The following is a 24,712-nucleotide window of genomic DNA, read 5'->3' as shown; positions in this document are numbered from 1 at the left end:
AGTGATAATAAATCATACTCGTGAGCCAAGGTCTCAGCTTTTGGGTGATATTTTCAGTGCACAACAATATGTAGTTACAGCTCAGCATTCAGTGCATTTCTTTGGAATATCTTTTCTAACCTTTCTGGGAGCGGTGCTATTGTCCCTTTATATTATTGTATATTCATTAGACTTAATTTGCTTTTGGACTAAAATTTGAAACTTTGTACTGTACAGTGTTGAATGCCAAACATGATTTTTCCGCCTTTTCTTGTTTAAATATCTTACATGTTTCATCTCAAGAAGTTGTCACTTAAGCTTTTGAACTTTGTGATTTCTCTCATTTTACAAGTTGTTTTAATATAACACAACGAGATGACACGTGAGGTTTACCGTCACACTTGGTGATCACAAGCTTCGCCTGCACTTTTCTTTCCCCTGACAGCTTTAACTGTAACACTGAATGTCTTTGTTGTTGTCCCTGCAGTTCTTCCAAGTCCTCGTCCGTCTCCTCTGTTAGCGATCGAGTGCTCTTCCTGTTCTTTGATCCTCGTTCAGTAGCACTTTTTATGCTCTTGGCCACCGTCACACTCATAAATCCTTTGTTTTCCTTGCTGTGCTTCCATGCTGCTCCTGTTCTGAACCTGCACACGGCTGCCTTGTAAACTCATCCTCTCACACCCCAAACCACTTTTTGTCTTCGAAGCTGACATTTTACACCAAGAGCAAAAAAGCAGTGGTGCCATTTTTCCACGTTACACTTTGCACAGGTTTTTTCACTCAAAGAATGTCTCTTTTCGAACAGGTTTCACGTGTGTTTTAGTTTCTGGGAACAAACAAGTACATAAAAACAGCGAACGGGTGGAAATGTAAGGGAACTGCATGTAACTCATTGTCGGAGCTATGCAGAGAGCTTTACTTGCTTTCATGAAGTTGACTGTTAACAGAGAGCATCGTAAATGCTGACATCGTTCTCACAGATCAGTTTGGAGATGGTCATTTTTTTCTGTATGTACATTCTGTATGTAGTAGCCTGTATAGCCAAGGGTTTAAACATATATATATATATTAAACTGCTATTATTATGTGTGCCTGATTTCTTTCTTTTTTTACACTTGTAATAACAATAAAATGCTCTTGAGTGACGTGAGGCTGTTTGTTTTTGTTGGGCTGCTTTCACGGCTGTAAACTCTTGACCTTTCCTACCTCAGGACACAGGCCAGGAGTCACGGTACCCTCAATACTAGATGTGATAAATTGCTAAATGGCGCCCCCTGATGACTGTTTCTAAAATAAATCCAAATACATGCACTAGGAAATTGCACACATTTCAGAAAATATATGAAAATGAGAGCCGTCAGGTGGTTTTTTTTTCTTTTTTGTTGTTCTTAATAAACTTTTCCTTGTTGAGCTTTTGTGTTCATTTTAAAAGACGTGTTTACAGATTGAAACACAAAACCAGTCAAACTGGACACTGGTTTTTATCAACAGCTGATGTTTGTTTTTGTTTTACCTGCATGAATTATAGCGGCACAATCGAAATCTTGCCCTTACTTTACCCGACACCCACCTCTCAACCATCCTATAGCTGTATGGGGTTGTCCCATAGGAACATTTAGCTTGCCTGGAGAACACCTGTGGCTTGACAAATTTAAACTGGATAGAAAAGACGGGTAAATATAAAGGTTTTTATAGACAGTTAAAGACAACTGAGTCTAGTTTGATTGGTTTCATGGATGTAGATTAGCAGGGAAAGTGCTGACTTTGTGCCCAGCTCTAACTAAAGTTCCCTGCAGGTCCGATTGTTCGGCTTCCATTAAATGAAGGTAGGGTTAGGATTACCGCCTCCAACCTGAGTAAGAGCTACAATTACAGACAAGAGTAGCTCCTCCCCTCTGTAAAATGCCAAATAATGGTCCAAATTTCACGACTTTTCTTTTCACTGTTTTCCATGTTTCTTTGATATTTATATGCATTAAATTAGCCCTTTATGCACATTCTTGATGAAGTGGGTTAAACAATGACCGAACTTAAGAGACATCTGTTTTAGTGCTTAAAAAACTGCCAAAAAAGTAAAAACAAAAACAAAAACAAAAACAAACCCTATAAGATAAAAAGATTCTAGGGCCTTCCAAAGCAGGCTGTTTCGGTGGTTTTGCCCTTTCCCATTGCCTTTGAGGGGGGCCTGAAGGCAGCAGCGCTCTGATCCGAGCGGGTCTTGACTCTGGAAGTGCGTCAACAGCAGAGTGGAGACCGTCCCAGCCCTCAGAGGCTCAGAGCAGAGGCGGCGCGCTGCCTTCAGTCCGAAACATCTCCGAAAGGCGACGGAGTTATAACTGCTCGTTCGTCTTTGAGCGTTTCCCTGAGGGTGGGCATGCTGCGTCCGTGCGTAAAGACGCACTGAGGACTGTTTTCTTTGCCATCGGGAGCGGAAAGCGGACGAGAAGATGCTGGCGAGGAAAAGCATCATCCCGGAGGAGTTCGGTCTCCCGGGGCTCGTCTCCCGGATGCCCCGCAAGCCGGTGTTCAGGGACCGCGTGAACAAAGCGCGCTTTATCGCCAAAAACGGCTCGTGCAACTTGGCGCACAAGAACATCCGCGAACAGGGGAGATTCCTGCAGGACGTCTTCACCACGCTGGTGGACCTTAAATGGCGCTTCACGCTGGTCATCTTCACCACGACATTCGTCAGCAGCTGGCTGCTGTTCGCCATGAGCTGGTGGCTGGTGGCATTTGCGCACGGAGACCTGGACCCTACGCGTGAAAACATGACCGACTGCGTAAAAAATCTGAAGTAAGGAAAAGCCTGAGTGCTTTCATGTAACCTGTTCCAAGAAAACGAGGTTGTTAAAGTGTGTTTGGTGTAAATTCGTCAAGTTTTGCTCTGTCGAAATTCTTTCTGTCTCCGTCTGCACTTGATCCAAACCTCCCAGCTCCCACCCGCCTCCTCTTCTCTTCGCCAACATTCTCCATTTTTAAACTGTGGAAGAGAAAAAAGAGGGAATGAGAGAACTTCTGCTGCGTTTATTTCAGGCAAATAAAAGAGCAGAAGCAGAAAGATCGCATGTGGTGAAACGTTTTTTGGCACTTCCATGTTAGCGCATCCACCCTCACCCCCATGAATCCTTACCACAGGGAAGGAGAAGACAGAAAGGCAAATAGGAAATTTGCTTTTGCTTCTTTCTTGGAAATGATCAGAATCCATTGTCGGGAACCACTTGAGGTGGCGGTTCCATCTTCCATTGAAATACTGCTTTATTTTCACACTCCCTAAATCTCATAATCATAATCATCATAACCTTTTCACATAAATTTTTTTCTCTTCTGAATTTGCTGATGAAGCGTCTGCACTTTTATCTTATCTGAATTTCAACTGCAGGACATCGACTTGTTCACGTGCTTTTTAATATTGACGCACCAGTGATTAAAAGACCTTCATGAATATTACATCAAAAGTATTTTTGGAGGTCAGCTCTGTTTTTTTCTATGTTTGTCATCATTTCTTGCTTTACGAATTAGTCTTGTGGAAAAGTAGTTGGGGAGCAAATGTCGTGAGTAACAGGGTTTGACCAGACCTGATCTGAAGACCGCAACTCTACTTCCTGTTAACTTCTCAACATCCAACATGTATGTGAATAAATGACATCCAAGGTTAGGGTGCATTTTAGTAATATGTTTAATCAAACTGAATAAAAATTTGAATTTGAAACATGACCTTACACATCAAGTATCTCACATGCATTTTGACCGCTTGGTGGTTGTGACCCCATCCCTAACCCCGATCAGCCATGAAGACCTGGATGTTAGAGGTTAAGCCCATTGTGCATGAAATTGGTTGCGATTCAGGATGCGGAAGGCAGGGGGCGCTGTCGCAGTGCTCCTCAATGAAAAAGAGTGAACTGAGCTGAACTAAAATAATTATTTTACCTTTTTTCTGGTTTTACATTGTTTCTTTCACAGTGAAGCTCATTTCAACCATGAAGCGATAGGTCCAGCAGCACCAGAGGAATATTTCACAATAGTTTATCCCCCAGGATATCTGATTTAACTTGTCTCCCCCTCTGCAGGTCGTTCACATCAGCCTTCCTGTTCTCCATCGAGGTTCAGGTGACCATCGGCTTTGGAGAACGTGTGATAACGGAGCAGTGTCCCACTGCCATCACCGTCCTCATCCTGCAGAACATTGTGGGACTCATCATCAATGCTGTGATGTTGGGTAAGGTGCACGAAATGTTTACCTCAAACCTAAAAGGATCAGCAGAAAATCGATGGTTAAAATAATACAGAAATATCAACCTCGCTCAGTTTTTGTCACCTTGGATGCTGTTTATACTTCAGGGCTGCTTTAATTCTTCATGCACAGAGTCACAAGCTGCTGGAAACATTTCTCTGAGACTTTTGCTTCATGTTTACATGACAGCATCATACAGTGTCATGTCAAAGAAACCAGTTTAAGATTTGAACTTTGTGGCATGAAACATTTTCCTGCTGTAAGCATGGATGCGGTGTGGCTATAAAAAGATGATCATGGTCAGCAACAGTGCTCAGGTAGGCTGTGGTGGTCTGGGCTCAAAGTATACCAGAAAACTATATCTGATAAAGTGTTTTCTTTTGTTTGAGAAGCAAAGCACTTTGGATGTCTTTAAATTTAGCACCTTTGAGTTATTTTGAAGTGAAATTTCTCCTGAAAGAGACGAAAAGAAACATAAAACATTTCTGACCTGCGGGTTTAAAGCAGCCTGGCTCTACAGTGCACAATTCCGGCTTGACCCTTTGCCCTCTTTTTAATTATGTATGATTCTGACTCTCGGGTCAGATAGGTTACAGGACTCATTTTTAACTTGAAGAAAAAGGGTTCAGATGACATCTTCATTTCCGCTCAAACACTGGCAGTGAAGCCATTTTGACTCTTGGCATGTTAAAAGAACTGCGGTGCTTTGTTCCATTCTGACCTATAAGTACTGATGCGTGCATAGACGCACCTGCTCAGGTTAACCTTGCCGAGTTTTACCTCCTCAGGCTGTATCTTCATGAAGACGGCTCAGTCGAACCGTCGGGCAGAGACGCTCATCTTCAGCCGCCACGCCGTGATCGCAGTCCGGAACAACCGGCTGTGCTTCATGATTCGTATCGGGGATCTGAGGAAGAGCATGATCATTGGAGCGACCGTCAGGTTACAGGTGAGCCTCTCGTTTTAACCACCAGTAAAATCAAACTCGCTCAACATATGTTTTTGTGTTTTTCTACATGAATCTGAGACATTTTCCAGCTAATTGCTGCTCTAAAATGTCAGCTGCCACTTTTTTTTAATAGAAAATGTAAACTTTGTAAATACGCCTATATAGCTTTGCACATACTCATTTTATATACTCATAAAATGTACATAGAAATAAAGATGAAAAATCAGAAGAAACACACAAAGTAAAATAAATACAAATCATAGCTAAACAATAAAAACAAAAGAGAAAACAGCACTGCACCACAATCCAAAGATTTAAGACATATAAATGAGACCTCTCCCAAATCTTTCCCTTACCAATCACAGTGTGGGCCACGGCCCCCTAGTGGGCCTAGAACGTATTGCAAGAGATCTTTTTACAATAAATACTTTGTGTTTTTGTTCAGTTAACTGAAATAGAAATTTCAGAGTCACAGATTAAAACTTTGATGTGACTCAATCCGGTAAACTTACAGGCAAAAAAATGAAAGCGGGGTCAGAAAGGTGGGTCTTTAGTTTGGGTCTTTAGCCAAAAGATAATGCTTTTATAAAATGATCTTTGGGATCAGTTCTAATAATTCTGTTTAAAGTTTCAGTGAAATATTCACATTTTTAAAAGATACGGAGCAACTCAAACGTGGGTTTAAAAATGTCTATTATTAAATGTTATTCCTCCTTTCCTGATCTACTTTTGGTCCGTAAGTTCTTTCCAGGTAACAACAAGACAAAAGTTCAACAAATAAACCATCAGAACATCAAAATGAATTATTGAAAACACAAGAAAAACTTTTATTACATGAGTGTTTTTTTCTTATGTGATGATCAGAGTTGTTGCATCTATTACAAACTGAAGTGCGACTTTTTTTTTTATTCTTTCAATGAATAAAGAACCAACATGTGAAAGACGTTTTAACCAGATTAAGTTTTCATCTGTTGGTCGAGCTGTTGTGGCAGTTTTATCTCCGTGAGCACCTCCAGTCTAAGAAAGTTACCCACATTTATTCATGTAACACAACTTTAGTAATTACTCACTACAAAAATGCAGAAATGATCAGCCGGGTACTTTTCTTCACTTCAGATGATATACCCCACCTCTCTAATCACTGAAGTATCTACCAAAATAAAGCAACAAGTAGCTTAGTAAGAAGGAAAGCTTAAATAAGGGGCTGGAGTAAAAATATAATGACACAGGGGCAAGAGGAGAAATCTTCAGCTTGACTCTATTTACCTCGATGTCGCTATCTCACCCAAATATCTACAGACCCACTTTCAAATATATTGGGATGCTATGTGAAGTGCACAAATCTGATAAATCCATATTTTATTCACAGTGGACACGGAAAGTGTTTAAACTTACCAAATGTGGCATTTTAAAATATAAGAGAAATATGAGCTCATTTTTAATTTGATAGGATGTCTCAAAAAAGTTGGAAAAGACTGTCTTCTTTTAACTACAGTCTGTAAACATCTGGGATCATCTGGGGAGAAACTGCTAGACCTTCGGGACAGGAATGATGTCTGATTCTAGTCTGATGGAGGATTTTAGTTGCTCAGCAGACCAGAGCCCATGCATTAATGCAATGTGCCGGGCATCCAGCACTGATTCTCAGCCTCATTCCTCACGCAGAGATTTCTCCAAATTCTCTGAATCTTTTGATTTTATTTACTGTACATAGAAAAATAAATATTCTAATTATTCACCTTTTTCTTCTGAAATTGTTCCACAATTTGTATATGCAACATTTTGCAGATTGGTGAGTACAGCTGAGTAGAGTTATGAATTGAGGTTGTACCAAGATTTATTTGAAGGACTTGGCTTGAACAGGATCAGGCCCTGGGTGATATCAGTTACATATGAAGTCTAATATGTCTAACAATGTGGTTGGTTTTTAATTTGTGGACTGGTGCCAGCTGAACTACCTCCAGATCAACGCCAGTAAAACCAAGGAGCTGGTGGTAGACTTCCGCAGGCACAAGCATTCTTCACTGCAACCACTGAACATCCAGGGTATGGACATTGAGGCTGTGGACAGCTACAGGTACCTTGGTGTTCATCTGAACAACAGACTGGACTGGACTCATAACTCATACGCCCTCTACAGGAAAGGGCAGAGCAGGCTGTACCTGCTGCGGAGACTCAGGTCGTTTGGGGTGGAGGGCCCACTCCTGAAGACCTTCTATGACTCTGTGGTGGCTTCTGCTATCTTTTATGGTGTGGTCTGCTGGGGCGGCAGCATCTCTGCTGGGGACAGGAAGAGACTGAACAGGGTGATCCGAAGGGCCAGCTCTGTTCTAGGATGCCCTCTGGACCCAGTGGAGGTGGTGAGTGACAGGAGAACGGCGGCTAAGCTGTCATCCCTGATGGACAACATCTCCCACCCCATGCAGCAGACTGTGACAGCACTGAGCAGCTCCTTCAGTGGGAGACTGCGGCACCCACGGTGTGGGACGGAGAGATTTCGCAGGTCTTTCCTCCCCACTGCTGTCAGACTCCATAATAAAGACTTTAACTGATCAAGCACACACATCCATACATATGCAATAATACTAAGTGCAATAATCCTTTCTGTCATCGTTGTATTTTTACTCAGTTGTATATAGTATTTGTATTTGTATTCTATTTTTATCTTATTGTATATTTATTTTATTGTATTCTACTGTATATAGTATTTTATTCTATTCTGTACAGTTGTGTACTGTATTTATTCTTATTGTATTCTAATTTTTGCCTCATAACTTTTGCACTGTCCACTTCCTGCTGTGACAAAACAAATTTCCCACGTGTGGGACTAATAAAGGTTATCTTATCTCTTATCTTATCTTAATTACTTCAGAATTCACTCAAAAGCAATTTTTTTCTCAGGTTTAATCGAGCTGTTAGTTAATTAGGACTACACTTCGTCTGCTTGCAGGTTGTGAGGAAGACAACCACACCAGAGGGGGAGGTGATCCCCATCCATCAGATCGACGTGCAGACAGAGAGCGCTGTGGGCAGCAACAGCCTGTTCCTCCTCGCCCCGCTCATCATTTGCCACATCATCGACAAAAACAGGTCCAGAAACACATCATGGAGGCTGTGGCTTTATTACACCTGACTGAACCCCACTTTGCGCTCTCCACAGTCCACACAAACAGATAATATGTGATGTGTTATCAACCAGAAAGCCCCTCGGCTGATTTATGATTAACAGAAAATGGCAGAGAGGAGAGAATATTGGCATTTGGCTGCTTTTGCTTTAAAAATAATCCAAAGTAATTGTTTTACCTTTAGTTCTTTTTAAAAGTTAATCACTGGAAAAAGAAAACTCATAAAAGTAACAGTGTAAGAGTGTGAGATAACAAGATGAGACTCGTTTATGCCCTACCGCCACCTGCTGGACAAACACAGACTTAAAGTTTAAATAAACAACTAAAACAGAAACCATGTATCACCTGCACATACTCTGACATACTCCGATATTTAAACCTGGACTCCCCCCACTCTGCCCTCAGCCCGCTGTACGACCTGTCAGCCATGGAGCTGCAGTGCAGCGACCTGGAGGTGATTGTCATCCTGGAGGGAGTAGTGGAGACGACGGGCATAACCACGCAGGCACGGACTTCCTACGTCTCCGAGGAGATCCAGTGGGGCCACCGCTTCGTTTCCATAGTAACAGAGGAGGAGGGCGTGTATTCTGTCGACTACTCCAAATTTGGCAACACAGTCAAGGTAAACGCTAAAACAAAAAAGATCCTGGTGGACTTTTGTTCATTATCATCATCAATCACAGCAAAACATTGATTTGGGTCAGTGTCTCTTCCCACTGGTGAACTTGGTTTAAGAGATGTTCGCAAAATGTTCTCTTGTTCCTCCTGCAGGTTGCGACGCCATGCTGCAGTGCCAGGGAACTGGACGAGAAGCCGTCCATCTTAATCCAAACCCTCCAGAAGAGTGAGCTTTCGCACCAGAACTCACTGAGGAAGCGCAACTCCATGAGACGCAACAACTCCATGCGCAAAGGTGCAGGAAGCAGCGGGAGTCTCCGCAGGAACAACTCAGGCCTCGCCGTGCCTAAAGTCCAGTTCTTCACCCCAACCGATGGAGGCCAGAACCTGAACGCCGTCACCTGACATGAGGCCTACCGTCTGCTGGCTCCACTGCTCTTCCTGGTGGGGAGGAAGATCCTGGGTGTTGGTGCATCTGTCTCTCTGATTGGACTCATTCTTCTTCTTTTCACTGGCATAGCTAGACTTGTGTCTCGACACGTTCACTGTTAATGTTCCCTGTGTTTACGTTCATGGTTTAAAATGGGTCCTGTTCAGATTACATTTGTGATCTCTAAGCAGTTAAAGTAACATTCCTCTGCGCTGACAGAAACCCAGAAAGCAGATACTAAAACAGATAAGAGACGGATGGAAACTGCAGAATTGGTTGTGTGAGCTTAAACTGATTTCTAAATGACATACAGCGCTTTTCATTCTGAAACACTACGGTATAAAACGTGCAAAAGTGGCTTTAGCCTGCATTCTTTCTCATGGCCATCAGGGGGCTACTCCTCTGGCTCCCAGATCTTGGCTAAAGCCTTAAAACTGACGTCAGTAAACACTTTTCTTTTGGGTTTTTGGACTCAATCACTTGTATAAGTTTTATGTTCCTTCTGTACATTATGGTCCTCATTAGAGTCCATAAGGATGATAAAACATGGATCAGGCAGTTTGCAGACGACTGTATTGGTTTGACCATCACTTCTGTGATGCATCAGTACACAAGCTCAGAGAGTCACAGATTACACATAGGAAGATAATCTTCCTGCTTGTTCTGGTTTTAAGTTACACCAGCACCACTGATGCAGAGGTTTCGTCTTCCCCTATCATTTAGAAAAATACATTGAATGCCTGTGCACTGTAAAACAGAGCTGTGGATGAGACATGACCAATGCGGTGACCATAATCGGTCCTTAACTTCTATAATGACTGTCATGTTGTATTGTATAAGCTCTGAAAGTTATTAATTAACAGGAAAGTGTTCACTAAGCTCACTAATGAAGTCAGGATCACTTCTATAGACTTCAGTTCAGCTGGACTTTTCTCTGAAACCAAAGGATTTGCCCCCTGCTGGCCATTAGAAAGAATGCAGATTGTCTAAATCCGTCTTTCTTGTCGTTGCCCCCCGTTTTCTTTGTTAACCTAAACTAGCAATTCTATGCCTTTATCTCAATGATGCTGCACATCAGATACTCAGAATAGCAGCAATAGTATATTCTTAAACACACACAATACCCTTTGTGTTTGTCTGTGTGACCTGCCTGGTCTCAACTTCAGTCACCAGTTCTCTCCACTCAGAAGACGAGACGCTCCCTGACCCAGCTGATGTGTTCCACTTATTGTAATGATCCGCAGACAGAGAAAGCAATCTGAAGATTTCACTCTGGACAAACGAGAGGTTGCATTGAACCTTTTGTACCTTAATGGTTTATTTTAAAAATCAGCATGTTAATGTCTCGTGAAAATAAAAGATTATTCCAGCTTTGAAGTAGATTTACTGTAGCCATGGTGTGCACTGTGCAGAGGGGGAAAAGACTGGGATGTGTTCACTTTTACTGTTTACTGCAAAGGTGTTGTGATTCATTCAGAGTCCTTCTTTATCCTTCACCATCAGCTCAATCCTCTGTTGGCAGTTTTGAGACCACAAATAGTTTCATGTGAAATCAACCAGCTGTCGCATCAGCATTACTGACATGTTTGCCTTCACTGTATCGCTGCTTGTTCCGCTTGGTTCCAGTTTCCAGTTCATTTCCATAATCTGTCCAAACCGTGCATGCTATATTATCACAACAGCAGTATGCAAAAACACCTGGCTGTTGTAAGGGCAGACGCACTGCTTAAGTAATATTTTCTAATTAAGTTCACAATCACTACTAATGAGAAGTCATGGCAGTCATTCACCGTATGGTACTGATTTGTGTATTTTTCATGTATGGTTGTCTTTGTGTTGTTTGAGAATAAATACTTATGTATGCAAACGATGCAAATGCAAAACATGAATGTGGTTTCACTGTCTGTCTGTCACTGAGCAGCAAATGCAGAAACCCATTAAAAAAGATTACATAATTATACTGTTAGACAGTCTTTCACAAATATATAACAAACTCACTAATGCAGTTTATACACTGATGAAGATCTGCTTTTCTTCTAGGATCTTGGCCGACATACCAAATTTCCTCAGCTTCCTCAGGAAATACAGCCGCTGCTGAGCCTTCTTGACCAGCTGTGTGGTGTCAATGTCCAGGTTAGGTCCTCAGTGATGTAGACGCCTTGGTATCTAAAGCTGCTCACCTTCTCTACTTCACTCTCCCGGATAAACAGCAGCTGGTGAGGCCTCCTCTCCTTCCTCGTGTCTACTATCATCTCTTTTGTCTTATCGGTGTTGAGGGTGAGGTTGTTGTCCCCACACCATGACACCAGACCGGCCACCTCTCTCCTATAAGCCGCTTCGTCCCCTCCAGTGATGCGACCAATCACTGTCATCTGCGAACTTCAGTATGGTTTTATCCCTATTGGTGTACAGGGTGTAGAGGATGGGACTGAGGAAAGAACGATGAGTAGAAGCCATCCAGCTTCTCTCTGTACTGCCTCTTAGCCGCTGTAATGGCTTTCCTCAGTCCATACTTCGCAGCTTTGTACTCTATCTCATTGCCTGATCTAAATGCAAGAGACCGAGCACACAGCATGTGTCGTAACTGACTGAGATAGAGAAGCAGAAGAAAACCCAGAGCACACAAGACAGGAGACTATCAAAATAAATAACTAATACTGAGGCCAGACAGAGGCAGTAGATGGACAACAAACTTATAATTAACATAAAGCAGTGAAGAAACCAAAGTCCCAGATTCAATAAAACCATAAACAGAAGTTAAACATAAACACAAGGCTGTGGAGCTATGGGAACATAAATCCCCAAAACACAGAACGAACCTGAAGAAAGCATGAAAACAAGAAGATATACGAAATATAGAACCATAATAAAAATAAATACAAGAGTAGAGAAAACCTAAAGATCCCCAAAACTCAAACCACTGAGCCAAAGATCTTAATTTACAAATATTTTGGAAGAAAAACAAATCAACTGATAGTATTTTTACATGTATGTCAAAAATCTCTATTTATGTGTCACATAAACATTAAATACTACATACAGACTTCAGCTTCTCAGCTTCCTTCTTTGACTGCCACTCAACCATTTCTTATCTGGCCAGTAACAGGAAGGGTCAGGAAGCCCTGCCCTCTTTTGAAATGAGGAAGCAACTTGTTTTTCTCTCTGCTGAGGATGCACGGATGAAAGACGACACTTTATCGCAAAATTCAAGACTTCCCAGTGAGGAAAGACTGCAATAGTACCACAGGGAATACTGTGAATACTGTCATTGGCAATGTACTGTACCTGCTGCTAGGAGGCTCGTAAGGAAAGTGAAAGTAACTTGACAGTATAGAGAGGAACTAACTGCAACATGGCGTCTAAATTACAGGAAGATCTGTCGTGTCCCGTCTGCAAAGATATATTTAAAGATCCAGTCATCCTGTCATGTAAGCACAGCTTCTGTAATGACTGTTTACAGAAATACTGGGCAAACAAAAATGATTTGGGGTGTCCGGTCTGCAAGAGGAAGTCTTCAAAGGAGTGTCCACCTGTTTATTTTGAGCTGAAGAAGCGTTGTGAGGCTTTCTTACAGGAGCGAGCCTCTGAGCCCGTCTGCAGTCTGCACTCTGAGAAACTCAGCATCTTCTGTGTGGATGAGCAGCTGCTACTGTGCAGATACTGCACAGATCAAGAAGCTCACAGAAACCACCGTTTCCAGTCTGTTGATGAAGCATCTCAGGACCACAAGAAAAAACTTGAGGATTCATTAAAACCCCTGAAAAAGAAAATGAGGGCCATCCGTGAGGTTAAAGGGAAATGTGATCAAACCGCAGAGCATATTAGAGCTCAGGCTGAAAGCACAGCGAGGAGCATTAAGGAGCACTTCCAGAAGCTTCACCAGTTTCTAGAAGAGGAGGAGGCAGCCAGGTTGGTTGCACTGAGGGAGGAAGAGGAGCAGAAGAGTCAAGTGATGAAGGAGAAGATTGGAGCTCTGAGCAGAGAGATAACAGCACTTTACCGCACCATTAAAGATACAGAAAATGAGCTGAGAGCTGGTAATGTCTCATTTCTGCAGAACTACAGAGCTGCAGTGGAACGAGTTCAGCAGCAACCTCTTCCTGATGATGCAGAGCTTGCCTCGGGAGCACAGGTAGATGTGGCCCAGCATGTGGGCAACCTAAGCTTCAATGTGTGGGTCAAGATGAAGGAGATGGTTTCCTACTGTCCTGTGATCCTGGATCCAAACACTGCTCATCCAGGCGTAATCCTGTCTGAAGATCTGACCAGTGTGAGGCAGGGAGAGCAAACCCAGGAGCTTCCTGACAATCCAGAGAGGATTGATCACTTCTTCTCCATTGTCAGCTCCGAGGGCTTTGACTCGGGCTCTCACAGCTGGGAGGTGGAGGTTGGGGACAATACGGCCTTCGTGCTGGGAGTGTTAACAGACTCATTTCAGAGGAAAGGAGTCATTTGGCCTGCACTGTGGAGGCTGATGTTCTGTGGTGGTGAATACAAAATACTGTCGCCATTAGACCCGGGGTCAGACGTGCAAGTGACGAGGAACCCGAAGAGAATCAGACTTCAGCTGGACTTTGACAGAGGAGAGCTGTCATTTTATGACTCTGACACAGACACACACATACACACCTTCACACACAGCTTCACTGACAGGCTGTTTCCATACATTAGCACCTGGTGTGACGTCCCAATAAAGATAGTGGCACTGAAGATCTCTGTAACAGTGGACGGTTCGTTGTAAAATGCCATGTGCGCTGATGAACAAGGCTAAAAAATTTTGGCTGCCAAAGCTAGAACCTGTTAAAACTACAAGTTTTTACTTTTTCACCTCTTCTGTCATCTGCGTTTCATTTTGCAATGCACAAAAATGCAGTCAATATTTAATAAACCGATAATTAGATAAAGAGGTGCATGGTAACCTAATATTAACCCTGACACTTGTCTTAAATGGCTTGCTGGTGACCTAGATGGTGAAAGAAGTGTAACTTTAAAGTATTTATTTGTCATTTTGTAGTTTCTGTAACGTTATTAAAAACACACCTGCACACTTTGTTTTTTGTTGAGTCCCTTACACTGATGTAAATCCAGGTAACACAGAAGATTGGAGTTTGTACGTGCTTTGTTTCTAGGGGCCACCGTAAATATACTTTTATTTATTCACTCCACATGAAATGTAATAAATAAACTATAAAATACAAAAACCATCTACACACGTCGCCTTCACACACTTCTCCGCAACTTCAGGACGGAGCTCCATGTAACGCCGATACAACCTCCACTGTGAGGAGAGGTTACCGAAGGCACACTCCACTACCAGCTGGGCCCTGGAGAGGCGATAGTTGAAGATCCTCTTCTCTAATGGGAGGAGGCGTCCAGGGAAAGGCCTCATGATCTCCCGCCGCAGCGGGAACGCTTCATCAGCCACAAAGACATGGGGATGGGCTCCACGGTCTTCTCCACCAGGTAGAGGCTGGTCAGGAGACAGATGGAGAGTCCCAGCCCAAAGAGCCTGACCAAAGGTGGAGTTGGCCAGAATACCTTCCATATCCCCCAACATCAATGACGCGGAAGCGATACCCTGCATCCACAAATGCAAGGAGAACAATTGAAAAAGTTCCCTTGTGGAACATGGATCCTGAGTTGGGGGGGTGCCTTCATCTGGACGTGCTTCCCATCCAGAGCTCCACAGCAGAGAGGGAAGTTCCAGTGCTCCTGGAATCCCTCTGCGATGGACCGCCAGTCTTCAGTTGAAAGTACAGCCATGAAGTCGCCCACTAGACAGTCCCAGATGGTCGTTGCTACCTGGGGGGTGATCTGGCACACCGTGGACACACCGACTCTGAAACTGAATGCGATGGTCCTAAAGGAGTCCCTGGTGGCACATATATATATTACATAATATATATTAGATATAATATAAAACAGTCAGTTGTGTTTTGTTTTAACTTTACGATGTCCTAATTTGATTGGTAGCAACTTTTACCACTACAGTGTGCCAATCACTCATAATTCCTAAACATGTCAATCAGGTAGGAACGAAGTAAGACATTAATAGAAATAAAGAGTTGGATGTTGACATGTAGCCCTTTCCTTTCTTAAATCATTAATATTTTTGAAATATTAACCTGTGATAAGACAGCTTATCAAGATAGAATTGTTATTATCAGATAACTAAAGATGAACCAACTTTCTTGATGCATTCTCAATTATCCAGGAAAGTAAACCCTCTGGGTTTTGGTCAGTGGTTGTTGATCAATGGTCATGAGAATTTGCATAATTATGATTAAGGAACTGACCTCCCAGCCCATTGTTCCCTGAGTGGGCTGGTTTCAGTCATTATGCAAATGCACTGTTTATAAGATTGGGGAAACCTGCAGTCAGCTGAAACTGAAGAAGTCACTTGGATGAGTGACGAAACGTTTCTCCCACAAAACGCTACGTCCAGATGAACAGAATCAACTTTTGGAGATGAACCAAGCTGTTTACAATTTTATCTAGCTCTCAGTTTTAAAAAGGCTGGTGACCCCTGCTATGGTCTGACAGCTGCAGTTGGATATACAAATATTCGACTGGTTCTATACCAGAATTAAACCAGGTCTAAGTAAAAAAAAAAAAAAAAAAAAGGACTTATCCGTTAAACTAGCTATGTAATTCCTAAATGCGTGTAGTTTAGGGTAGATTATTTTACCTCGATATGACTGGCTCTGATGAGCCTAAGGTACCAAACATACCAGCGACGTTTATACCGGTTTTGTAGCTCCTCGGAAATTAAAACAGTACACAACACACTGAGCATCATTTATTGGTCCATTTTTCAGTTTTCGTGCTGTGGTGTGAACGACCAGAAATGTGTGGAATAAAGGGCAGACTTGAACGAAGGCCAGCTTCTCAAGCCCATCCTACTCGGCTGTTCAAAGAATCCTACCTACGTCACGTAGGTAGGATTCTTCGGAGCACCCTTCCCTGAATTTGGACACAGCATATAAATTAACTCTAAATCATGAAATCCTTTTATTCATTGAACTCTTACAACTGTAAATGAAGTACCTTGGTAACCAAGCATATGATTTTTAAACCTTTTATCAACTTTATATATTTTAACCACTTTTATAACCATGAACTTTTCCCCCGGTTTTCCTTTATACTCTAAACCTGAATAATTTCGGACAATGCTACACTCCGGACATTCTTTCACCATGTTAAATTTACTCTTTCACAAGAGTTGAAATTCCAGAGTTAAATTGACTCTAAATTGAGTCAGGATTTAACACTGACCAACACTGGGTTATATGAGATTAACACTACAGGCTAAATTACGCCGTAAAGAGCATTATTTATACATTTAAGTATGCATATTTTACTCTAGTTAATTGATAAATAAACTCAGAATTAGAATGCATATGAAATATATAATTCCCTTTTTTTGGATTGTAACTTGTTGTTTGTGAAGGTTCTCAGTCATCCAGGTCAGCGTAGTCTAAGGAGCTTGGGGAAAAAAAGCGTCTGGACTTCTTTAAGATGCTTGAAGACGTTTCACCTCTCATCCGAGAAGCTTCTTCAGTTCTAGGGTCCCCCCAAGACGGACAATGGACCCCCTAATTATCCTCTACCTAATCACACGAGCCAAGGTGTGAAAGACTGCTGATTTTGCTGTGTGCGTAGCAGCAAAGAAGCCTTGAGAAAACAAGAATGATGAGCGAATCTGGACTCTGATAACGTCTTGCTCTGCTCTCTGTGTCAATGACGCCTCACATTGAATTTGTGAACAAGGTTTTCATTTTAGCCACTTTGATTTAAATTTTGCGTAAATAAATCCATATGAGAGTTTTAATTTTAATGCACACTTTTAACCAAAACAACAGAAACTAACACAAACACCACTTAACAAAAAGCTGGCACAATAAAAGGTGATGGACTAACGTCAGTCATTGTGAGGATTATGTGTAACAGGACAAAGAAAATCCCTAAAAATACTTCATTTTTTAGATTTATGTTGTAGTTATGTTGTTATTAATTTTTTACTGAAATACTGGCAACATTTCATACCTCTATAAGCTACTGAAGTAGAGTGTTGTATTTCAACAAGCTTATTGAATTATAATATTATAGTTTTGTGTCAAGACTATTAATTTTTATAATCTTCTACTTAATTACAAATCCAGAACTAATTAAACCAGGATCTGAAAAAAAAAGTAATTTTGCTCAAAGATCCAAACTTTAGCTTCTGTTTAGGATTTACAGTCTAGCAAACAGAGCTTAGATGTAGCTCATCTCAACATTAAGATTCTCTTTCCATTCTTAACCTCATTTAATCCATCTAAAATTGGACAGAAAGCAGCATTTATCTATTACGTCAATTTTTTTATCCACCATCTTAGTCAACAGTGTATTTCCTTCTCATTGCTCTCACAGCAGCATTTAAGGCACACAATGGATCATCATCATCTTTAGCTATGGTGAACAGGAGGAAATCCTCAGAGAACATGAAACAGCACAGCCGACACATTCACTGAAGGCTGGTGGTAATTACTCAACTCACCAGTGAGTGCTAATCATGTGTTCCTGTCAATATTAATCACATGATCATTGTATAAAACTCATTCATTGCTAAAACTCAGTCAGTCGTGGGCTTTTTCTGCTTTATGGCTCCACACTGGTTTGCGTTTCTCTATGAAGGCGCGGATCCCCTCCTGCCCGTCTCTGAGAGCCAGGTTGTCGACCATCACCTTTGATGCGGTGGCATACGCAGCATCGCGACCTTGAGCCATTTGTCTTAGGAAGGAAACATACAGAAACAAACACCACATATTTTAATTTATATTTAATTGTGTTGTGGTTTGCAGTGTTTTGTGTTGTTTCACTTTAAATTTGTTTAAAAGGAAAAAGCTGAAAATTTAAATAGTTAAAAGTTAAAATGTAGATAGTTGGTTTTTGTATTATGATTTATTTATTACATTTTATGTGGAGTGAATAAATAAAAGTATATTTACGGTGGCCCCTAAAGACAAAACACGTACGACCGGATTTGGTGTGTGGTAGTAACAGGTAAATGAACATTTTTTTAATTATTTGAATATATATGAGTGCTTGTGTATAAATACACAAACAATATACATATGCTTTCAATTGTGTAATGTGATCTAGGTAGCTCTGTTTTGAAAGGTCAGCAATGTGTTTTGGAGTTTGTACGTGCTTTGTCTGTAGGGGCCACAGTATATATTTATATAGAAACATATATAAATAAAACTTCTTTTTTTACGTTAGTAATTCCTTTTGTGCATAATTTCATATTATTGTTAATAATAAATTAATTAAAGCAACAAAACAACCTGAAGAGCCAGTTGGGAGCCGAAAGAGCCGGCTCTTATTAGTGAGCTGAACCGAAAGAGCCGGTTCTCTAAAAAGAGCCGGAAATCCCATCACTAATTCCTATGAAATTATTGCCATGGAAACCGTCTGTGAGTTTACACACTGTAAATTCTCACCTTTGGAAAGTGGCCTTTCCGAGGGCTACAACAGGTCGGCTAGCTTTACAGATACGCTGGGCGATGGCTAATGTTTCCTCTTCCAACTGCTCCTCCGGCACCACTTTACTGACCAGACCGTGGAGCAAAGCATCATGGGCTGAGATGGGAGTTCCTGTGAACAACATCTCCATAGCAACCTGTTTAAAAGAAGGAAAGGAAGGTGTGTATTGATTAGAGCTAAATACTAGAATACTAAGGATGTTTGTTCACAATTGAGTAGATCCAAAGAGAGACAACATGTTCTGAACACGTGTCCTCTTAGAAGAATCAAAATCCAAAAGTGATATTGACTTCAAGTGATTCAGAGCTGAATGACAGACAGATTGATAAACTCCAGAGAACAGCGTCCTGTTTTTCATGAGTGCCTCATAGAAAACAGGGTTTAACTGAGAACTTTTCTGTTGAATAATTTTCATGATGTTCATTTATAGACCAAGCTAAGACAGGGTGTAAATAAAGATTTAAAAAAGGACCTCGTGTACCTTTAATTTACTCGTAGTGACTGTAATTACTCAAACCTTCAAAACACAAAACAAAAATGTTAAAATTGATTATTAATGAGAATAAACAAAAAACAGCCTTTAAAAAGCAGACGTTTTTTAAATGACTTCGGTTTATGATCATTTCTGATTTTATCTTGATCTTTCGCATAATGTCATGTGAATAACGAACTTTTCTAAGTCCTAACAAGAAGAAAATCTAAAAGTTTCCATCGAATGAAACTATAAAACCAAAAATAATTGGAGGAGCGCCTCACCTTCCTCGGCACCGCTCTGCCAATGGCCACCGCCGGCGTCGAGCAGAACAGACCCACGCTGACACCCGGAGTAGCAAAGGTGGACTTCTCCGTCACCACAGCGATGTCACAACTGGCAACAAGCTGGCATCCGGCTGCTGTGGCAACACCGTTCACCATGGCGATCACTGGAACAGGTATGTCTTGTATCAGCGTCATCACCTGCAGCACAGGGCGCAAATCATAATATTTAAAACGTTTTTCCTTCATATTTATATTTATGTGGAGATCTGATGTTTCCATCATTTGGGACTTTTAGTGATTTCTTTGAATTGTTCTAAGGAGAATAATGGATTTACACAAGTTGCGAAATTCAGCTCAAAGCTCAAAATAACCATGACATTCATGCCCACGATGAATGGACGGAAACTTGTGACCAGAACTGTACCTGAGTGTCTGTAACAAAGCAAACAGTACAGTGATTTGTCAGCATGTAAGCTGCAGTCACAGTAAAAACACAAAACAAACAAACCAAAGAAGCTGAGGTGGATAGATCGATCTTTGACAGGGCAATCAGTGGTTTTGATAACAAAGTCCACCTTATATATAAAGTTTGTCTCTTTTTCATGTTATTTTAAATTAAGCAAATTTGGCTTTTTGGTCACATAAACTGTCTGAAAACATCTGTTTTTATTTTGCAGTCGTTTCAATATGCATGGCATGATTCATTACATTTTAATTCACAAAATTATCAATAAACGTCTCAGTGAATGACAAGACAAGAAGACAGAGAAACACTAACTGACCTCTGAGCAGGTATGAAACACCTTTGTGTGATATTCTCGACCCTGAGCAGATGTCAGCTCCTTCAGGTCGTGTCCAGAGGAAAACACCGGACCTTTGGCTGAAATACACATAACAAGGTCAGACTGGCATTTGGCTTTCTCTCTGTCACACGCGTAATAGACAAACACCAACCTGATAGGATGACAACTCTGAGATCCTCGCTGTCAACATCAGCTAAGATGTTCTCTCGGAGAGACTCGAGCATGGACAGAGACAAAGCATTCCTCTTCTTGGGGTTGTTTAGTATTATTCTCCTGAAGACAAGAAGAAATTTTTTTAAAAAATATATTTCTTTAACATATTTCAGAACAATTTTCACCAAGGTTACAGAAATCATCTTTAAAATGATTCTGTAATATAGGCGTCTGCCACCTTTTTTCCTTTCTTTTATTTCCCATCTTTGAGTTCGCTGAAGGTGATGAGGTAGAGTGTCGTAAATAGATATTTGCCCTTTTTCTGATTTCTTAATTTTTGAACATTTGTCACACTTAAATGTTTCAGATAATCAAATAAATTATAATTTTAGAGAAAGGTCTGAATAGCAGCAGACCTGCTGAATGGAGAAATCACTTAAATAGAGCCTGATGACCATGATCTAAAGAAACAGCTGAGAAACAAAGTCACTGCACCAATGGTGGCACAACCAGTTATTAGGTTTAGGACACAAATACATTTTCACACAGGACCAGGTACGTTTGGAGAACTTCTTTTCCTTAATACATGAAAACATAATGTAAAAACTTCATTTTGTGTTGACATCATAGTGGGTGAAGACAGGAGAAAAACAGAAAAAAATGGTCTGGACAGACAGACAGTATAATGTTCACGTTGTTGCTCATGAAATTCAGATTTCGAGCTTTTGTGCATTTAAATTAAACCAGTAACCTGAAAACATGTTCCCCATTGTTTCCAATTCAGAATAGCAGACATTTTAACCGCTTTTCACTGACGTAATATTCATCCCGAGTGTACTTTGTGTGTACGTCTTGGTCTGACACACAAACTGAGGCACTGTACGGATCACTACAACAAACTGCTGTTGTGAAAGTCTTGCTCCATAATTGTTGTGCATCTGTATAAGGGACCAGATACGGTAACTAGCTGCACCTTATTCCGTCGCTTTGCTGCTTCAGTGTCAGCGGCTCCGCTTCGCTCTGCGAGTAGAAACGAGCACCGGACAGCAGCGCGGTTTTCCTGCCTAGCTGAAGCACACCGAGGCATGTACACAGTACGCTCCGTGCCATCTTGCCCGTGGCCGCTTCGTCTTCACGCTCACTTCCGGTGTTCTGAGAATCCATCCCACCTGACAAACCATCCTACCCGTTGTTTCTACGCATGCGCACAACACGAAATTCACAGTGTTGCCAACTTAGCAACTTTGTCACTATATTTAGCGAGTTTTCAGACCCCCTTAGCGACTTTTTTTCTAAAGAGCGACTAGCGACAAATGTTCCACGATGTGGAAGAGACATAAAGTAACCCTAAAGTAACCCTAACCCTCTCCAACAGCGTAGGTTACAATTACATCAGCATGACCAATTATGCAAATTAGGCGATGATGTCATTTTTATTATTATTAGTCCTTTATTTATCCAGGTAAAAATCTCATTGAGATTAAAAATCTCATTTTCAAGTGAGACCTGGCATCATGGCAACAAAAGTCAAAATACACATACCACATAAGTATATAACATTTAAAACAAATACAATATCCCATACCAACATGTGTAAAATATACAATAACAGATCAAATTACATTAAAAACAATCACACTGAGTGAAAGAGTTATTCTCTCGTTCCTTTAAGACAGACTTAAACTCTCCCAAGGTAACCAATTCTGATCATTTCAGTTCCTTCTGCAGATTATTCCAGGAAGCAGGGGCAGCGTATTAAAAAGACTTTTTCCCCAATTCTGTTCTGATTTTTGCGACAATCAATTGTATGATATTGTGAGAACAAAGGCTGTATTGGTTGTGGTTTTTATACATATAAACAGATAAATAAGATGGAACCAGCCCAAGGAGAGATTTATAGATAAAGATCAACCAATGGGAGAGTCTGTGAATATGTAAAGATGGACATTTAGCAGCAGCATACAAAGAACAATGATGTACACGATTTCCATAGCCAGTAATAAAACGTAAAGCACAATGGTACACAGTATCCAACCTCTTTAGGTAGTGGGTAGGTGCATTCATAAAAAGCAGGTCACCATAATCCAATAAAGGTAAAAAAGTTGCATGAATCAAGTGTTTTCTCACTTGGAGGGAGAAACAGGATTGATTTCTAAAAAAGTAACCTAGTTTTAGTTTTAACTTCGACACAAGCCTTTGAATGTGAGTTTTAAATGACAAATTCTGATCTATAATGATCCCCTAGATACTTGTAAGATGTGACCATTTCAATTTCAGTTCCTTGAATTCTTTTAATCTTAGGAGACGTAGCTTACAATTCTTTGCCATTTGAGAATAACATGAACTTGGATTTCTCTGGATTTAACACCAACTTAAGTTGAGTTAAATGGGACTGAACTACATCAAAGGCAGACTGCAGAAATTGCAGGGTTTGTTCTACTGAAGGGGATAAACAATAAATAATTGTATCATCTGCATAAAGATGAAATGCTGCATTTGACAAATTATCACAAAGGTTGTTTATGTAAAGAGAAAATAGCAATGGCCCTAATATGGAGCCCTGTGGAACTCCTTTGGATACTGGGAGAAAAGAGGAAGAAGACCCAGCAGCATGGACACACTGTTTTCTTGCTGACAAGTAATTTGAAAACCAACTTACAGCATTTACAGATAGACCAATATTGTGTAGTCTATTTAATAAAATAGCATGGTCAACTGTATCAAAAGCCTTTGACAAGTCAAGAAAAAGAGCAGCACAGTATTTTTTGCAGTCCATTGAATCAACGATGTCATTAACCACTTTAACAGCAGCAGTTATTGTGCTGTGTTGTTTTCTGAATCCTGACTGATGTTGGGAAAGAACTGAATTTTTGTCCAAAAAGTCTTTCAGTTGTTCACTAATGAACTTTTCTAGAACGTTTGCTAGAACACACAATTTAGATATGAGCCTGTAGTTATTAACTGAAGGATCACCTCCTTTCAGCAAAGGGAGAACATAGGCAGATTTCCATATTACAGGGATCTCACTGTTCGAGAGGCTAAGATTAAAAATGTAAGTTATTGGTTCTGCTATAAAATCTGCAGCCAACTTAAGAAAATAGGGATCAAGTTGATCTGGTCCTGCAGATTTATTTAGATCCAACAGATTCAAAGCCCTGTGGACCTCAAAAACATTTAGCGGAGAAAAACTGAAGGGTTGGACCACAGATTCAGTTTGAGCGGTTGCAGAGAGAGCCTCTTGTTGATTAAGCTGTTTTAAATCTGTATATAAATAAATATCAAATAGAGATCCTGAAGAAACAAAAAGTTCATTAAAGCAGTTTAGAATGTCACATTTCTCTGTTAAAGTGCAGCAGTGTTTTACAACAAAAGTTGGCATTTCATTTGTAGTTATGTCCCAATAAGAAGATTTTATTATTTTCCAGAATCTTTTAGGATCGTTCAAATGTTTAGTAGTTTTTGAAAGATAGAATTCTGATTTGGCCTTTTTAATTAAGGAAGTTGAACGGTTTCTGAGCTGTCTAAAGATCAGCCAATCCGCTTCGGATGTAGTTTTTCTGGCCTGCCCAGGCAGCATCCCTTTTTTTGAGTAGACTGGAGAGCTGAGGAGAAAACCAAGGGTTGTTTCTACATTTTACTCTACATTTGCGCATGGGGGCATGTTTATTTATAACTTTGATAAAAGTGTCATAAAAATAATTCCATGCCAGCTCAAGATCAGTTATCAGGTAGATTCTATTCCAGTTATAGTCCCATAAATCATGAAAGAAAGCTTGCTCACAGAAATGCTTAAAATCTCGTTTAAAAACTATTTGTGGCCTTGATTTTGGGAGCACTGCTGACGTCGACTGAGAAAATTGTCAGGTGGTGGAAGGAATACTTCGAGGACCTCCTTAATCCCACTGACACGTCTTCCGAGGAGGAAGCAGAGTCTGGGGATGAGGGGAATGACCCGCCAATTTCCGGGGGCGAGGTCACTGAGGCAGTTAAACAACTCCTTGGTGGCAGAGCCCCTGGTGTTGATGAGGTCCGCCCCGAGTTCCTGAAGGCTCTGGACGTTGTAGGGCTGTCCTGGTTGACACGCCTCTGCAATGTTGCGTGGAGATCAGGGGCAGTACCCGTGGACTGGCAGACCGG

General features: G+C 41.0%; 3 protein-coding genes across 3 annotated transcripts; 2 read left to right on the top strand and 1 right to left on the bottom strand.

Annotated features, from left to right (window-relative positions):
* Positions 1–2,205: 2,205 nt before the first annotated feature.
* Positions 2,206–11,287, top strand: kcnj8 (potassium inwardly rectifying channel subfamily J member 8). Its single transcript, XM_004566409.4, has 6 exons — positions 2,206–2,773; positions 4,047–4,195; positions 4,999–5,159; positions 8,110–8,249; positions 8,690–8,906; positions 9,056–11,287. The coding sequence occupies exons 1-6, from the start codon at positions 2,427–2,429 to the stop codon at positions 9,305–9,307; spliced, it is 1,266 nt and encodes a 421-aa protein (XP_004566466.1). The 5' UTR covers positions 2,206–2,426; the 3' UTR covers positions 9,308–11,287.
* Positions 11,288–12,379: 1,092 nt separating this feature from the next.
* LOC101484012 (zinc-binding protein A33-like) lies at positions 12,380–14,590 on the top strand. Its single transcript, XM_004566410.3, has one exon. The coding sequence runs from the start codon at positions 12,685–12,687 to the stop codon at positions 14,071–14,073; it is 1,389 nt and encodes a 462-aa protein (XP_004566467.3). The 5' UTR covers positions 12,380–12,684; the 3' UTR covers positions 14,074–14,590.
* A 2,555-nt stretch (positions 14,591–17,145) lies between these two features.
* On the bottom strand, positions 17,146–21,739 carry echdc3 (enoyl CoA hydratase domain containing 3). The gene is made up of 6 exons (XM_004566411.3): positions 21,549–21,739; positions 20,574–20,695; positions 20,402–20,499; positions 19,617–19,817; positions 18,818–18,996; positions 17,146–18,104 (listed from the first exon to the last, which is right to left on the bottom strand). Exons 1-6 carry the CDS (start codon positions 21,737–21,739, stop codon positions 17,951–17,953), a joined length of 945 nt encoding a protein of 314 aa, XP_004566468.2. The 3' UTR covers positions 17,146–17,950.
* Between the last annotated feature and the right edge of the window lie 2,973 nt (positions 21,740–24,712).

Source organism: Maylandia zebra, linkage group LG17 (genome assembly GCF_041146795.1).
Source record: "Maylandia zebra isolate NMK-2024a linkage group LG17, Mzebra_GT3a, whole genome shotgun sequence".
In the NCBI taxonomy this organism is placed as follows: domain Eukaryota; kingdom Metazoa; phylum Chordata; class Actinopteri; order Cichliformes; family Cichlidae; genus Maylandia; species Maylandia zebra.
The sequence above is the reverse complement of the archived record's forward strand: the minus strand, read 5'-3'. Positions and strand labels throughout refer to the sequence as shown.

Coding starts and splice junctions, on each gene's coding strand:
- echdc3 (XM_004566411.3), bottom strand. CDS start 21,739: ATGGATTCTCAGAACACCGGAAGTGAGCGTGAAGACGAAGCGGCCACG. Junction 20,696..21,548: donor CAGCAAAGCGACGGAATAAG/GTGCAGCTAGTT, acceptor TCTTGTCTTCAG/GAGAATAATACTAAACAACC. Junction 20,500..20,573: donor CAGAGTTGTCATCCTATCAG/GTTGGTGTTTGT, acceptor TGTGTATTTCAG/CCAAAGGTCCGGTGTTTTCC.
- LOC101484012 (XM_004566410.3), top strand. CDS start 12,685: ATGGCGTCTAAATTACAGGAAGATCTGTCGTGTCCCGTCTGCAAAGAT.
- kcnj8 (XM_004566409.4), top strand. CDS start 2,427: ATGCTGGCGAGGAAAAGCATCATCCCGGAGGAGTTCGGTCTCCCGGGG. Junction 4,196..4,998: donor CATCAATGCTGTGATGTTGG/GTAAGGTGCACG, acceptor TTACCTCCTCAG/GCTGTATCTTCATGAAGACG. Junction 8,907..9,055: donor AATTTGGCAACACAGTCAAG/GTAAACGCTAAA, acceptor TTCCTCCTGCAG/GTTGCGACGCCATGCTGCAG.